We start from the raw sequence: 14,913 nt of genomic DNA on the forward strand, positions 1-14,913 counted from the left end.
TGTAAGTCTAACCACCACAGACAGCTCCTAAAGAAGATCAGCTGATTTGCGCTGACAGGGAGAGCCATGGGGAGCAAGCCTTCAAAGAGGCATGTTTCATTAGCGTGAAGTGGTTTGCACTGAAATGGCTTGCTAAAACAGGAAAAAACCCCACCCTCACAATGGAAAATAGCTCAATTTTAGCATGCAGTTTCAAGACCAACTGCTTCACTCTAATGGGACAAGTGGCTCTGAAGGCATGCTCCCACTGTCAATCAACTGATTGGCACTGGGAGTGCATCCTCAAAGGAGCTCACTGAAAGCACTCAACAGCTAATGGGTGGTTGCAGCAATTGCCTTTGAACTTTGACACCAAGCAATTGACAGGTAGGTGATCCCACCCACCTGTCATAGGTGGCTGACAGAGGATGGACATAGGGATTTGACTTCTGCTTCTTCAGGGAAACTCGGAAAATCAAAGAGGTATATCTAATATCTAATCAGGAATGCAGGGACAAGGCTGGACAATGCAGAAATGAGCTCCAGCGCAAGAAGCGATCACAATCACTTAGTGTGGTTGAAATACTAATATGTCGTGATATGACTTAATCTCTTATTTCACATTTTCCTTAATATCCCTTTGAAAGGAAACAGTGGGAAATTTCAAATGAATTAGGTATGCTTGATTTCTTATAGTTTCTGTTTGATTAACGTTTTCAAGAAGTTCAGACAGGTCAGGCAAATAATTTTGCCTTACAAAAATGGATGATTTGACCTTAGCAGGTGCTTCTTATCCAAGTGTTGCATTATACTTTCTTTAATTGTACTCTCACCCTTCCCTCTCTTTCTTATTGGAACAACACATTGTCATATTTCAATTCTACAGAATAGGTGCTCGTCTCTGGATAGGCTCGTAAGTAATGTTTGAGTTATTCTTAGCTTCAACATAAGCAATTAGAAGCACTGCTGGGAATGCACTGTTGCTTTCCTTCTGATATCGAGCACACAAGAACCCCAAGCAGGCACTTGCATAGAAGAGGAAATGGATGGGTGGACTTACCCGGGCCTGACCATCCCATTCCCAGTCATTCTGCACAAGGGGGAAGGTGACCCCTTGTAGTGGGGAGCCTGCTGTATACATGCAGACTCCTTGCAGAATTTTTCAGTGTTTGCAAGATGCATGGGGAGCTTACATGAGTAGAGCAGGCTCCTCATTGGAAAATGCAGTTGCTTTCCAAAACCTATTCAAGCCATCTGATAGCAGTAGTCACATGAACTATTGCTACCGTCTGGTTTGAATCATGGAAGAATGCTTTTCATGTGATCGTTGCAATTATCAGAACCCAGCCTTACAAATATTCTGCTATGCGACAGCAATTGAAAACATAAACTTGAATCCTAAAATATCATAACTGAAGGAAGCGCGTGTACATTATTCTAACTTGTTGCCCTCTACTCCTGAAAATATATACTGCATTGGGGCCATCCTGAACAATGAGGGTGTGGCTTCTGAAATTAAGAAAATACCCTCCAAGTGCCACTATTTCAGTGGGACGGACACACGGACACAGTGGGAGCTGCCACACTTTCTGCCTTGCTCCATCCAAAATACTAGGCTTTGGGAAGAAGGAGGGCCCTTCTAGGACCCTGTCAGATCCCTCACGCCTCCTGTCTGAAGCCATAATGACTCTGTCTGAAAAGTTCAAAATGCAGCCATTCTTTCCAGTTGGTGGAGGGAAAGCAAGCGACAGAGGCAGGGCCAAGTGGGCAGCATGGTTTGCGTGCCTGGCGATGAAGGCTGACAGGGTGTTCCCCTTCCACGATGTCCGCTGGGATCCAATCAAGGCCGTTGACAGACTTTTAGGGAACTGCCCATGTGGAATTTCCTCCTCACAATATCCAAGAAGGCAGCCGGGGGAAGCTTCACACAGCACCCATCAACACCCCCACCTTGAGCGTTCTTCTCAGTCAGGGAGCAGACAGTGTGCCAGATGGGAAAGCTATCGGGGTGGAAAAGACCACATGAGGAAGGACAGAAGCAGAGGGAGAAAAGAAAGAGAGGGAAGAAGATGAGACCTCCATTGGTTGAGGATACCACCTTGGGCAAGCTGCACACAGCCCCAACTTGCCTCACAGGGTCCTTAGATCATAGAACTGTAGAATTGGAAGGGACCCCACAGGTAATCTAATCTAATCCCCAAAGACACGCATCCTGATTTTCATCAACGAAATGCTGGAGGGTATGTAAGAAGACAGGAAACGTTCCTACCATGAACTGCCTTAAGTTACCTTCTCTTAGGACCCAAACCAAAGTTCATCATATACTATTCAACAGGAAGGAATGTCATATGAATAAAACTTAGTACAGTGGTACCTCGGGTTAAGTACTCAATTCGTTCTGGAGGTCTGTACTTAACCTTAAACTGTTCTTAACCTGAAGCACCACTTTAGCTAATGGGGGCTCCTGCTGTGCCGCACCGCCGGAGCACGTTTTCTATTGTCATCCTGAAGCAAAGTTCTTAACCTGAGGTAATATTTCTGGGTTAGCGGAGTCTGTAACCTCAAGCATATGTAACCTGAAGCATATGTAACCCAAGGTACCACTGTACATGGAAACTTCTCATTTGAATGCTTTATAATTTTCCCTTGAATAATTGGTTAATCATTAGCACATTCTGAATGTTTTAAAAACTGGCACCAGGGGCTAGTTTCTCCAACTAGGCTGGTGTATTCTGCACAAAATAAGGAGCAGCATTCCAGGAAGACAGTGGTTCATTAAGCATGATTTATTCATTTTCAGGTGTGGTAAACTGAACTTTGTCATGAATCAGGCTTTGTGTTCACTGATACTCTTTCAGTAACCTTTAACAGGACTGCCATATGTTGGCATCAATCATTATTTCTGAATAAACTAAAAAAAAATATCCTCTTAGTGCATTTCCCACATTAGAGACCGAAAGAATACTTTTGAGGTAATGATGTTTTGTATGTTTTGAGTACTTTGTCCTAGGTGAGGGAGAAAGAGACAGTATAGGAAGGATAATGATTAAGGTGGTGGCATACTTTTCCTTACTTTTTATCTCTGAAATGTTCTTAAACATTTAGGGAAAAATTACTAAAATACATGAGGTACTGAGGTAGGATTATTCAGATGCATGTTAATATAATATTTATACACTTGTTACTGGAGATTTTGCAGTCAGTGATCATACAAAGTTTCCTCTGGACCAGTAAACGGTGCTAGATCTGAAAATGTGACAACTTCCCTTATTAGCCGTAACAATACCCCACTATTCAAATCCACATATTTTGTGTGAGGCCTTTTCCCTGCCTCCCCTACCCCCCACAGCAGACTTCGGAGTTACCCTTTACTTTGCCATTTGTTGTGTTGTCATTGTACTGATGTATATTCATATCATGGCACATTTAATTTATCCACGTGTTTCAGTCTTTGATAGCATTTTTTTCTAAATGCTTTTCTTTCCTTTTTTTTTCACTTTTTGCTATTATGTTCTATAGCAGGGGTGGCCAGCTCCCAAGAGACTACAATCTACTCACAGAATTAAAAACTGGCAGTGATCTACCCCCTTTTGGGGGGTTCAGGTCAAAGTTGTTGAGCTTTTTTGGGAGTTCAAGGCTAAGCTGTGGCCCATTTTGAGGGAGAAAGGGGAACAGCCACTCACTAACAGATCACTGAGGAAATGAACAGCCTCACTGAGTAAACTCCGTATTCCGTTCTGCAGATTGTGCAACAATGGAGGGCAGGGCGAGGGGGCTGGGCCGGATTCTAAGGAAAGGGACCCAGCGATTGACCATGATCTACCAGAACCTCCTGGCGATCTACCAGTAGATCATGATCAACCTGTTGGACATCCCTGTTCTATAGCTTATTATATTTAGTAATAGTATTTGTCTTCCACTTTTTAATTACCTTTGTGTGGTGTATTCTCCTTACTTGATAAAGTTTTGTATTTGTTTTATACTTATGCTATTTGAACAACACATACATAAAATAAATATGCTATGGTCCTATACAACAGGGAGGGCTGCCCTTTCTTTTGACCTGTGGGATGCATTCACCTTTGGCCAACGTCTGGGTGCAAGCAAGCCCAGCAATCTACTTCACCTTCTCTCATGCACACCCACCCACCCACCCACCCAGGTAAACACACTCCCAGGCACCCAGCCCCCTCCTTATCTGATCAATGCAGATCAACTGTGAGGGGAGAGTTATCACCCCACCCTGCTCATCAATCTGATGACTGAGTAGGGGAAACATTTATCCCCATCGGCACACTGCCCATCCACACATTCTATATATTTTTTAAAAATGCTTTGACACTGCCACCAAAGTCAGTGGGGGCCTTTGGAGCCTGGGAAATTTCCACAAATGCAGGGTTAGCCATGGCTACTATTTACACTTGGGTAGGTGGGGGAGTAAGCCCCATTGAACACAATGAGATTCATTTCAGGGGAAGACTTGTATATGATTGCAATGCAAAATTATTAGGAACTATCTGTATCTGTGGTAGTCAAGATTGTGCTCCTCAGGTGTCAGGCTACAACTCCTATCAGTCCTAATCGGCTTGGCTACTGGACAGGAATGACAGGAGTTGTAATGCCACCTGTGGACTGGCTACTCCAGTTCTTTATAGCCTAACACAACCAAGAAACAGGATGCTGGATTGAACTAAGTAATTAGGAGCAGAATGTTATACCATTGCATTTTTCATGAATTTTATGAAAACATGATTTGAGGAGAGAGGTCTCCAATAATGGTGACTCAGCAAGGATTGTTAAAACTAGTATCATATCACCCTGTTTTTAGGAGGACTGTGTACTACCACTACAGGAGATTAACAGCTGCACAGTGCAAATTCTCCCTGCACAAACAACCCACAATCTGCTATGTACACATGAACATTTCAAGACTTTAAAAATACATTGCATGGATAATAAAGCATACCAATCCATTTGTAAGCTTTGACAATTATCAACCTGATAGTGTAAATTAGTGTCCTAAGTGAAGCATAGAAGAAATAATTAGCTGTAGGTCATACACAATGACAACTCATTGGCATTCAGATGTATCATTGTGTTATTTTCAGCGGAGCATGCTCTCAGAGCGCTCTCTCATTAGGATGGATGTCGATGGTGGCTAGAAGGATGTGGCAGATGACTCACTGAATGAAAACCCATTTTAAGAAGGGGGAATTTGTTGCATCCCTGTTATTTTGTGCACGAATTATACAAGCATGGATTTGGATAAAGCTTCTTCCCAATTGCAGGACCACCTCCTCGTTAATCCTTTTAATGTGTGGAAATATGAGATCTGTTCAGAAGCTTGTCTCCATGCATATACTAAATGTGTGTGGCAGGAGAGGCGGCCCTGATCCTGATACTGCACACTAAGCACCTACACAGTTCAGCATGATGTCTGGAAGGGGGGTGGGTGGGTCTAGGCACATATAGGTGTGCTTGTGATTGGGCACTCTGCATAGTTTCCAGGTTGATGCATGGAAGCAAGCATCTGAGTTGGGCTATAATGCTAAGGTAAACAGTCTGGGTATCCAGGATGATATCCAATATGACCCGCTAGAAAATGAGAGGGCAGAACACAAAGGACTGCCCAACTAGATTAGCATACAAGGAAGTTCTGCTTTTATTTATTTATTTAATCTTTTTTTTTCGATACAAGCAACTGCAAAAGACACTAAAACAAAAAACATGATAACAATAAGAGCACAGATTTAAATACACTGATATACCTATGACTGCACCCTTTTAACAATATTTTCCCACCTCTCTCTCCTTCCCCCACTTCCCACCACTATCCGCCTTATCGCTTAAATATTCATTCCAGATTTCTTCATATTTATCCATTCTTAATTTGCGTCAACATGCAATTCGTTCGTATGTAGCTAATCTGTCCATATTATCAATCCATGTGCTCAGTGGAATCTTTTTGCGGCTCTTCCAGTTCAAAGTTCTGCTTTGCATAAAGCCTATAATGTTGCATGACAAGCCACATGAAAACAAGGGAACTTTCAGAAGTAGATTATTCTGTGGCATGAAGGTCTAACAGTTTAAAGAGCAGAATTTATGGCATCCAGATAAAGATTTGGATTTGTTTAAAGGAGGGATTTAAAAAAAACACCTATCAGGACTTTGCCAGTGAAAAAGAGAACAGAGCTCCCACAATTTTTATAGTTGGGAATAAGAGGGAATTTCAGCAGGTGCATGACAGATTGCTGGCCATAATGCTTTTATTTAAATGTGTTGTGTATTTTCATCAGAAATAATTATACCCTTTTGAAGAAATATTGGGGATATCCCTTTAAGCTAACTCTGCCAGCAAGGGTTTAGAACTATTGATTACAAACACTGCTCTTTTCTACCTGCTAGGGGCCAGATAGGGGTTCATGGCAACATGGTTTGAAGGTGTGCTAGCTGAATTAACTTAAGGTATTTGCAAATAGTTTTTGCAAGTATCATTTGAAGGATGAATTTTTAATCATCATGATATGCATGGTTATGACAACTTTATATGTTATATATCATAGAATTGTAGAGTTGGAAGGGACCACTGAGAAAGATCAGGGTCCAAATGCATTTGGGGTTTGTCACAGTTTGCTATATTTTTTGGTTTGTTATAGTTTGTGATATTTATAAACATATTTGTTTAGGTTGCTGACATTTTTGTGCTCTACAATATCTTATGAGAGACATTTGTTCAGTTTGTTGGTTGGTATTTTGTATATACACTGTCTTTACATCATTCTGCTTTGTATATAAATAGATACATACTGTTCGTTTCTAATTGTAATCAGATTCTATTAAAGTATTATGTATATTTCATATGCATTTACATTTGTTTGCAATGGGTTTTTTTATCTCAATATTTTCATCAAGTATATAAGATAAATTGTTGTTGTTGTTTAGTCGTTTAGTCGTGTCCGACTCTTCGTGACCCCATGGACCAGAGCACGCCAGGCATCTCTGTCCTCCACTACCTCCCGCAGTTTGGTCAAACTCATGCTGGTAACCTCAAAAACACTATCCAACCATCTCGTCCTCTGTCGCCCCCTTCTCCTTGTGCCCTCAATATTTCCCAGCATCAGTGTCTTCTCCAGGGAGTCTTCTCTTCTCATGAGGTGGCCAAAGTACTGGAGCCTCAGCTTCACGATCTGTCCTTCCCTCAGGGCTGATTTCCTTAAGAATGGATGCGTTTGATCTTCTTGCAGTCCATGGGACTCTCAAGAGTCTTCTCCAGCACCATAATTCAAAAGCATCAATTCTTCGGCGATCAGCCTTCTTTATGGTCCAGCTCTCACTTCCATACATCACTACTGGGAAAACCATGGCTTTAACTATACGGACCTTTGTTGGCAAGGTGACGTCTCTACTTCTCAAGATGCTGTCTAGGCCTGTCATTGCCCTTCTCCCAAGAAGCAGGCGTCTTTTAATTTCGTGGCTGCTGTCACCATCTGCAGTGATCATGGAGCCCAAGAAAGTAAAATCTCTCACTGCCTCCATTTCTTCCCCTTCTATTTGCCAGGAGGTGATGGGACCAGTGGCCATGATCTTCGTTTTTTCGATGTTGAGCTTCAGACCATATTTTGCGCTCTCCTTTTTCACCCTCATTAAAAGGTTCTTTAATTCCTCCTCACTTTCTGCCATCAAGGTTGTGTCATCTGCATATCTGAGGTTGTTGATATTTCTTCTGGCAATCTTAATTCCAGCTTGGGATTCATCCAGCCCAGCCTTTCGCATGATACATTCTGCATATACATTAAATAAGCAGGGAGACCTGTTCATCTTGTGTGCCCTGCTCAGCATAGTTCATAGCTTCTCTGAGTTCTTCAAGCCCTTTCGCCACGGCAAGGCAGTGATCCATGAAGGGGTATAAGATAAATAGCCTTTATTTATTAAGAACACAGAGAGCCTTTCTGAAAGCTTAAAAGGTAAAGGTACCCCTGCCCGTACGGGCCAGTCTTGACAGACTCTAGGGTTGTGTGCCCATCTCACTCAAGAGGCCAGGGGCCAGCGCTGTCCGCAGACACTTCCGGGTCACGTGGCCAGCATGACAAAGCTGCATCTGGTGAGCCAGCGCAGCACACGGAACGCCGTTTACCTTCCCGCTAGTAAGCGGTCCCTATTTATCTACTTGCACCCGGGGGTGCTTTCGAACTGCTAGGTTGGCAGGCGCTGGGACCGAACAACGGGAGCGCACCCCGCCGCGGGGATTCGAACCACCGACCTTTCAATCGGCAAGCCCTAGGCGCTGAGGCTTTTACCCACAGCGCCACTTCTGCAAGCTTAAAAAGAGTATAACTTTATGAATGTTATTTTCAATATTTCTTATAATAGCAGATAAACTGGTGACGGGGACATGAAGAAGGTTTCCAGGTACAGTCACAGAAGCCTGAGTCCATTGATTTGGGCAGGCAAATGAATGGGACAGGGTGGAACAATTGGTTAGGAAATGTATTTTTAGAAAACACATTTTTAATATGTTTAATAGTGCTATCCTATTCAGAAATGAGTCCAATTGCATGCAAATAGGATTTCAGCAGAAAAGTGTTTGCCCATCCAGTAAGGAACTTTGCAATTTGTTTTCAAAAATATATTTTAGCTCATCTGCTCCAGATGTGCATATACTGTACATGTGCTGCTCTCATTTAATGTAATCCACATTGCCCATGTATTATGAATGATTACCTCTTACAGTTCATGGCAATGACCTCACAGAGCCATCTCAGGTAGCAGTGGCTTGTTTTAATTTAAAGATTCTGATGTTACTGGTTCGTGGATTAAGAAATATTCTGCCCATTTGTACCATAGAGGCTGGAACAACTTGACATATGCTTCTGTTGCTTGAAGGCAAGGTTAATGGAATCTCTGCAGGAGTCTGAATGTTAATATGATTTTTACGATCATCATTGTATTAATATCCTTATTTTAACAGATTAATTAAACATTGTGCACCACTGACTTTCTGCTCTTGCTGTTGTGATAAAAGATTGCCTAATGAATTTTCTTGTTGGCATCTTTTTAATTATTGTAAGTGCTTCCCCTTCGTAGAACAATACATAGGGGAAATATTTTTTTGGATTCTTTTCATGTAATTTAGAACACAGAGTGATTCTCAATTTAACATTAAAGGTGACTGCTCATGCTGTTTTTCTTTTTCCAACAAGAGTGCTCTGTTTCAGACAAATCATGGAAGGTCTGTGTGTATATCTTGGACTTGTAATTGAAGATACACAAGCATGCTTTGGACCAGTAATCTCTTTTACCCCCAATGATAGAGAAGAGTAGGGTGGGGAATAACTTGGAAGAAATGTTTCCCTAAATTGTAGACATCTTAAAAGGACAAATGGTTGCACGTTTGAAAGGAAAATGGAGTCTAATATGCTTCTCTTAGTAATCGGGACATATCAGACATAAAAAAGATATTCTTGATCTTAAGAGGGGGGTTTTTAGAGAGAGAAAATGTGGGTTTCTTATGTTCCCAATGATTTGCAGTACAGGTAACTCACATCTAGCACTTATATATAATTTACACGAATGCAACTTTGCGTGCGTCGGTGGGTGGGTGGGTGGGTGGGGGAAATAAATAGGGAGTGGAAGAAACTCACTCTCATTTTATTTATTTCACCCTATGCAAAGCTGCAATCGTGCACTAACTTGTCGTAAGGAAGGTGCATCTCTAACATCTTCTGGTCTTTTATGACATTTACTAATGTTCTAATGCAAGGTTCTGTTCATGATGAGCCACAGGTGAGAAGTACTGCAGACGGCCAAACTATCATGCAAGATTTGCAACTACAACAAAAAAAATATGGTTGCATAATCACTCCTTATTTATTCAGTATGAATGATGTGGAGTTTTTGTTGCCTTCAGCAGCAATGTAAAACTAAAGAATCATCATTATAATCATAAAAAATGTTTGAAGAATTACTTTATGGGTTTCAAAAATAATTGAGAATGCAAGACAAAAACCATATATATATAGCAACTTGTTTATGAAAACTAATTATCACCTAGATATCTGAGGAAGTCCAGTGGGATTGTTGTGGGTTTTTTTGTGTGTGAGGCAGATTGAAAGAAAGAAACAAAATAAATTGGGAGGTTTGCTATTATATTAAAATTTAAATTATTCAATAAGCAAAATAAGTTTCTCTAGAAACAAATATACTGCACGATAATTCTGGCTGTCCCTTCTCCCTTTGAATAAATTCTAAATATTGATGGCACAATATTGCTTGATCGTCTTTATATAGGATTTTTTTTCCCCCAGCAGGGAATTGCACTTTGAAACAAGCTTTCCATTTGAGTTACACTGTTTTTGGTGTTTATGTTCCAGCCTATTAAATTTGGCTCTATTTAAACGTATAGAAATATCTCAGATTATGTCCCATTGGGATTCCCTAGAATCATTTGAGGACAACTCTCTTGATTCATATATCAGTTATGTGGCAAGATTTCTACAAGAACACATTAAGAGGCAAGGTCATTAAGAGGACATAAATAAGTTTCTTAAGTGTAGAAGATTTACGAATAAAAAGGCTAACTTTGGGTGGTACACAATGCATTGGGAGCAAAGGAAGATGTGTGTAAATACCCATGGCTCTTCATTCAATGTCCTGAAACAAAGGAGCATTCCTGCAGCAATAGAGACAAGGTCTAGGCATAATGGGGTGGTTGCACAACTTCACAGGGAAAATGTCCCAATTCCTGCTTGAGGAGTTTAACAACACGTCTCCACAACTAGAACTCATGAAGCCAAATGTGACCTATATGACATTGTAAAGTGGCCTTTCTGGTGACTGACATCACTGTGTTTGAGTAGGAAAAGCTGAAGTATCAAATTCCTGATGGTTTACAATATTTGGCTGGGAAAAATTCATATGTGAATTTTTGCGAAAGTGACATGGAGCAGAGATCAATTGATTTGTCCACCCCTACAGGAAATATGAACAGAGGCTAAAAAGGTGAAAAACTTTTGGGAAATGATATATAACGAGATGAAAAAAATATTGAAATATACATTTATTAAAAAACCTGAAGCATTTTTATTAGGCATTGTAGGGGAGGATATAAATAGAAATGACTGTAAGCTGTTTTTGCACGCAATGACGGCAGCAAGAATATTACTGGCACAAAATTGGAAGCAAGAAGAACTACCGACGAAAGAAGATTGGAGGATGAAATTGATGGACTACACAGAATTAGATAAACTAACGGGAAGAATTCGAAACCGGCGGGACCAGAGATTCACAGAAGATAGGCATAAATTTACGGACTATATGAAAAGTAATTGTGATGACCAGATTACATTTGTAGGTTTGCAGGAAGTTTTGTGAGGAGAATAATTTGTATTATTGCACTATTGAACAAAAAGGATAATATTAGTTAAGATAATTAAAGGCAATATGAATTTAAGAAATGTAGAAGAAATTATAAAATGGAAGATCTACAGAGGCGCTGATGGAAGTCCAAAAAGATTGTATAAGGGTTGAAATTTGGTGGATTGTTTGTTAAACAATATGTTTTAAAATGAATAAAAATTATATATATAAAAAAGGAAATATGAACAGAGGCAACCAAATCCCCAGGTAACAGGAAAGACACCTAGGCACTTCTCCACCAAAGTAATTTAAAGAAAATAATGAGGAGATGCAAGGAGTTTTGGCAGGTACCAAGGAGGGATGCCATGGTGCCCAAGGGCACTTTGTTGGGAATCTCTAGCCATCCTAGAAATTCATTGTCCAGTAGAGCACGAGCACTTTAGGACCTCTATCAAAGTCTGGTCAGGTCTCAGGCTATTCAAAACCCAGGTAGGTTTCTCCCCCCCCCCATACATACCGGTATAATATAATAAATGTTGATAATAGCTTTTATGTAACAGTTAAAAGTCTAGAACTGCATATCATCAGCTTACAATTCCCATTCTATGTTAAGGTTATATTGCTTATACAACTGTATTGGATTAAAAACCAAAGTATAGCAATGCTATTGTTTTCTGCCACAAATGTATGTTTGCAGGAAGAGTTTAAATCAACTGATTGGGGTAATCTTCAGGAGATAAATCTTATTATAATGACTTGCAGAAATAATTCTTAAAAAGAAGAGCAAACAAACCACATTGTTGTGAAATGCAAATGCATCAATTTGCATCGTTGAATACATATGAACTCTAATAGCACAAGATATTGCTGAATGTCTTTGGCACTTTGGAAATGCTTCTCTCTCTCTCTCTCTCTCTCTCTCTCTCTCTCTCTCTCTCTCTCTCTCTCTCTGACAGATACAAACCAAGATGCAGATAGATACTGTAAAAGGGCTGTCTATTTTACAACTTGCAGTAAAAATTTAATTGTACATTAGAAGCTTTTCACCACTCCACATGAAAGACTTTGTTTGCCTGAAATGCACCCAGGTACAGGCTGCTAGAAGATAGAATTATAAAGTACTAAACACTTAGAGGGGGAAGTAATGCTGTCTACTATTCTTCCTTTTGAATAGTGGCTAAGATTCAGGCAACTACGACTGAAACCCTGTTTTTTCTTTAGGTAGCAATGACCCTTCTCTTCCCAGCTCAGACTTGACTCCCAATCTTAAATATCACTTTTCCCCAGGTCTGTCCCACAGGCAAATGGTGGGCGATTCATGATGGCTTATTTATTTTGCAATGGGATAAAGTTCAAACTTGTAATTTTATCACATCTTTCCAAGAGGTGAAATGTGGAAAAACAGAAAGTTATCACATCAAAGAAATTGCTAGTTTTCAGTTGACTTTGATTATAAATGTTGCAAATTGTAATGCTAGGAATGATATAGCAAAGGCAATTAAATCATGTCCTCAGAAGACCCTTTGAGTTTAAAAAACACAAAAAAACCCCACAAAACTTAAGGAGGTAGCAATAATTAGAATATTCTTACTAGAGTAAATGCATGGACAATACAGTTGTGTTATCAGAAGAGGTTCAGATTTATTAGGCATTGGGGTATGTTCTGGGAGAAGCCTGGGCTTAACCAAAGGGGAAGGATCCACTTGAAATCTAGAACTAACAAACTGATGGCACTGAAAATCAAAAAGATGGCAGAACGGCTTTTAAAATGAGTGTTGGGGTAGAGTCAACAGGAGCTAAGGAACATCCAGTTTGGGATAAATCACCAACCTGGGATGAAGATGACAATGTTTATGATCATCCAAATGGAGGAGGAGTACATCAAGGCATTCAATATGCAGGGTAAAATGCACATGTCAAATGCGTTTGGAGAGACACCATGGACAGGTGTCTATATAATAGGGGTGGAGAACCTCCAGCCCAGGAGCAAAATATAGCCATTCAGGTCTATCCATCCCTTGAGAGTCTTCCCAGGCCATGTCCCTTCCCCAAAACAAACTCCTTCTTGGTTCTGATTCACACTCTCCTCAAGAGCTTTTAATTGATTTGAAACTCTCATTGAACAATGATAATGCATTTTGCTTGAGTGATGGAGGGTGGAGAGATGGGATGTGTGTGTAGAAACCACATTGTTAAGGTGAGCAGATCCAAGGGGACACACACGTCATTCAGTGACTAGGGTGGAGTCACCAATGACAAGTAGACAGTGGGAGAAGAATCCTCACAGCTTACATCAGAAGTTCAGGGTTCTATACTGAAGGGATATTGGCCTGTTCCCAATATAGTTTCACTCCTTGCAGGTCTCTGTAAGTTAATAAAATTGTTGCTAATTGATCCCTGACATGGTCTTGTATCTTTGCTCCTAATGGGTGGGAAATGAAGAAAAACCAGAGGCTAGCAGTAGTTATGTTTTTGGTCTGCCAAGTTGTGCTACTGGAATATATGGAAAGACCTCATGTGTATTGTGATGTTGCATGGCTGACCATAATATTCTCAAACTTGGGATTCAATAATTAAATATAAAATAAGATGCACTCCTCTGAGATGAAATTAGTAAAAGTTTTGAAAAGAGGATAGTAGCCATTGATAGCTTTATCCTCCATGAATATATTTAATCCTCTTTTAAAGACATCCAAGTTGGTGGGAATCACTACTTCTATTTGGATAAAACATCACAGCTTAACTATGTGCCACATGAAGTTCTTTCTTTTACCTGCCATGAATCTTCCAATGCTCAGCTTCATTGATTCTGGCATTAGGAGGGGAAGAGGAAAAAATTATGTCCCCTTTCTCTACACCATGCTTAATTTTAGACAACTCCATGAATGTGTGCTCTTATGTTTGACCTTGGTAGGCACAATGTGACAGATGCAGAGCAGATCCAAAGTAAGCTCAGTTTAAATGGTAGTAATCAGATGTGGAAATGCAGGAGAACCAGGCCACAGTGTCTCTGCAAAAGTGTCTATCTTGTAGAAGTAGATTTACTGGAAAAAAGAAAAGTAGTGGAGAGTGGGGTGGATGGAGAGAAACCAAGGGTTTTTAATGTTCAATTAACCTTTCCTCAGTACCTGAGGAAATAGCAAAAACAAACAAGAAAGCAATCAACCTGGAAGCTCATAGAGACAAATGAGATAATTTGAAGCAAATGATGTCCAACAACCTACTTTGCCTTTTTAAAAAAAACATTGTTATTAGCTTAGAGGGTAGTCAAATTCAATTGACATAACAGATCTCTACTTCATTAAGATACAGCAAAGAATACACCCAATTCCCTCATTAAAACTAGGGGGGGAAATGTACTAACAAATACATACAAAAAGGCAGTAGATTTGTTCCCGTGGCTTGGCCCAGCTCAGATTGTAACACATCAAGCCAAATGCATCTATCATACAAATGCATGGCAGCCTAGCAGATGCTTCACAAACCTCCTGATTTAGTTCTCCTCCTAGAGTCTGCTGTTTCCATGGGTATATTTACCCTTGGTGCACATAGGCATTTTTACTCTGGTGTGCATACTAA

General features: G+C 40.3%; 1 protein-coding gene across 3 annotated transcripts in view; it reads right to left on the bottom strand.

The window, feature by feature from the left end:
- Window positions 1-14,913, bottom strand: part of CSMD1 (CUB and Sushi multiple domains 1) — a 939,172-nt gene that overhangs the window by 695,537 nt on the left and 228,722 nt on the right. Inside the window, exon 1 of one of the 3 annotated variants that reach the window (XM_077926389.1) lies at window positions 1,040-1,168. The exons of the other annotated variants lie outside the window; for them this stretch is intronic. Coding sequence (XP_077782515.1) covers window positions 1,040-1,161 — 122 coding nt within the window. The 5' untranslated portion in view covers window positions 1,162-1,168. Of the gene's footprint in view, window positions 1-1,039; window positions 1,169-14,913 lie in introns of those variants that run through there. 3 annotated transcript variants of the gene reach the window in all.

Source organism: Podarcis muralis, chromosome 3 (assembly GCF_964188315.1).
Source record: "Podarcis muralis chromosome 3, rPodMur119.hap1.1, whole genome shotgun sequence".
Taxonomy (NCBI): domain Eukaryota; kingdom Metazoa; phylum Chordata; class Lepidosauria; order Squamata; family Lacertidae; genus Podarcis; species Podarcis muralis.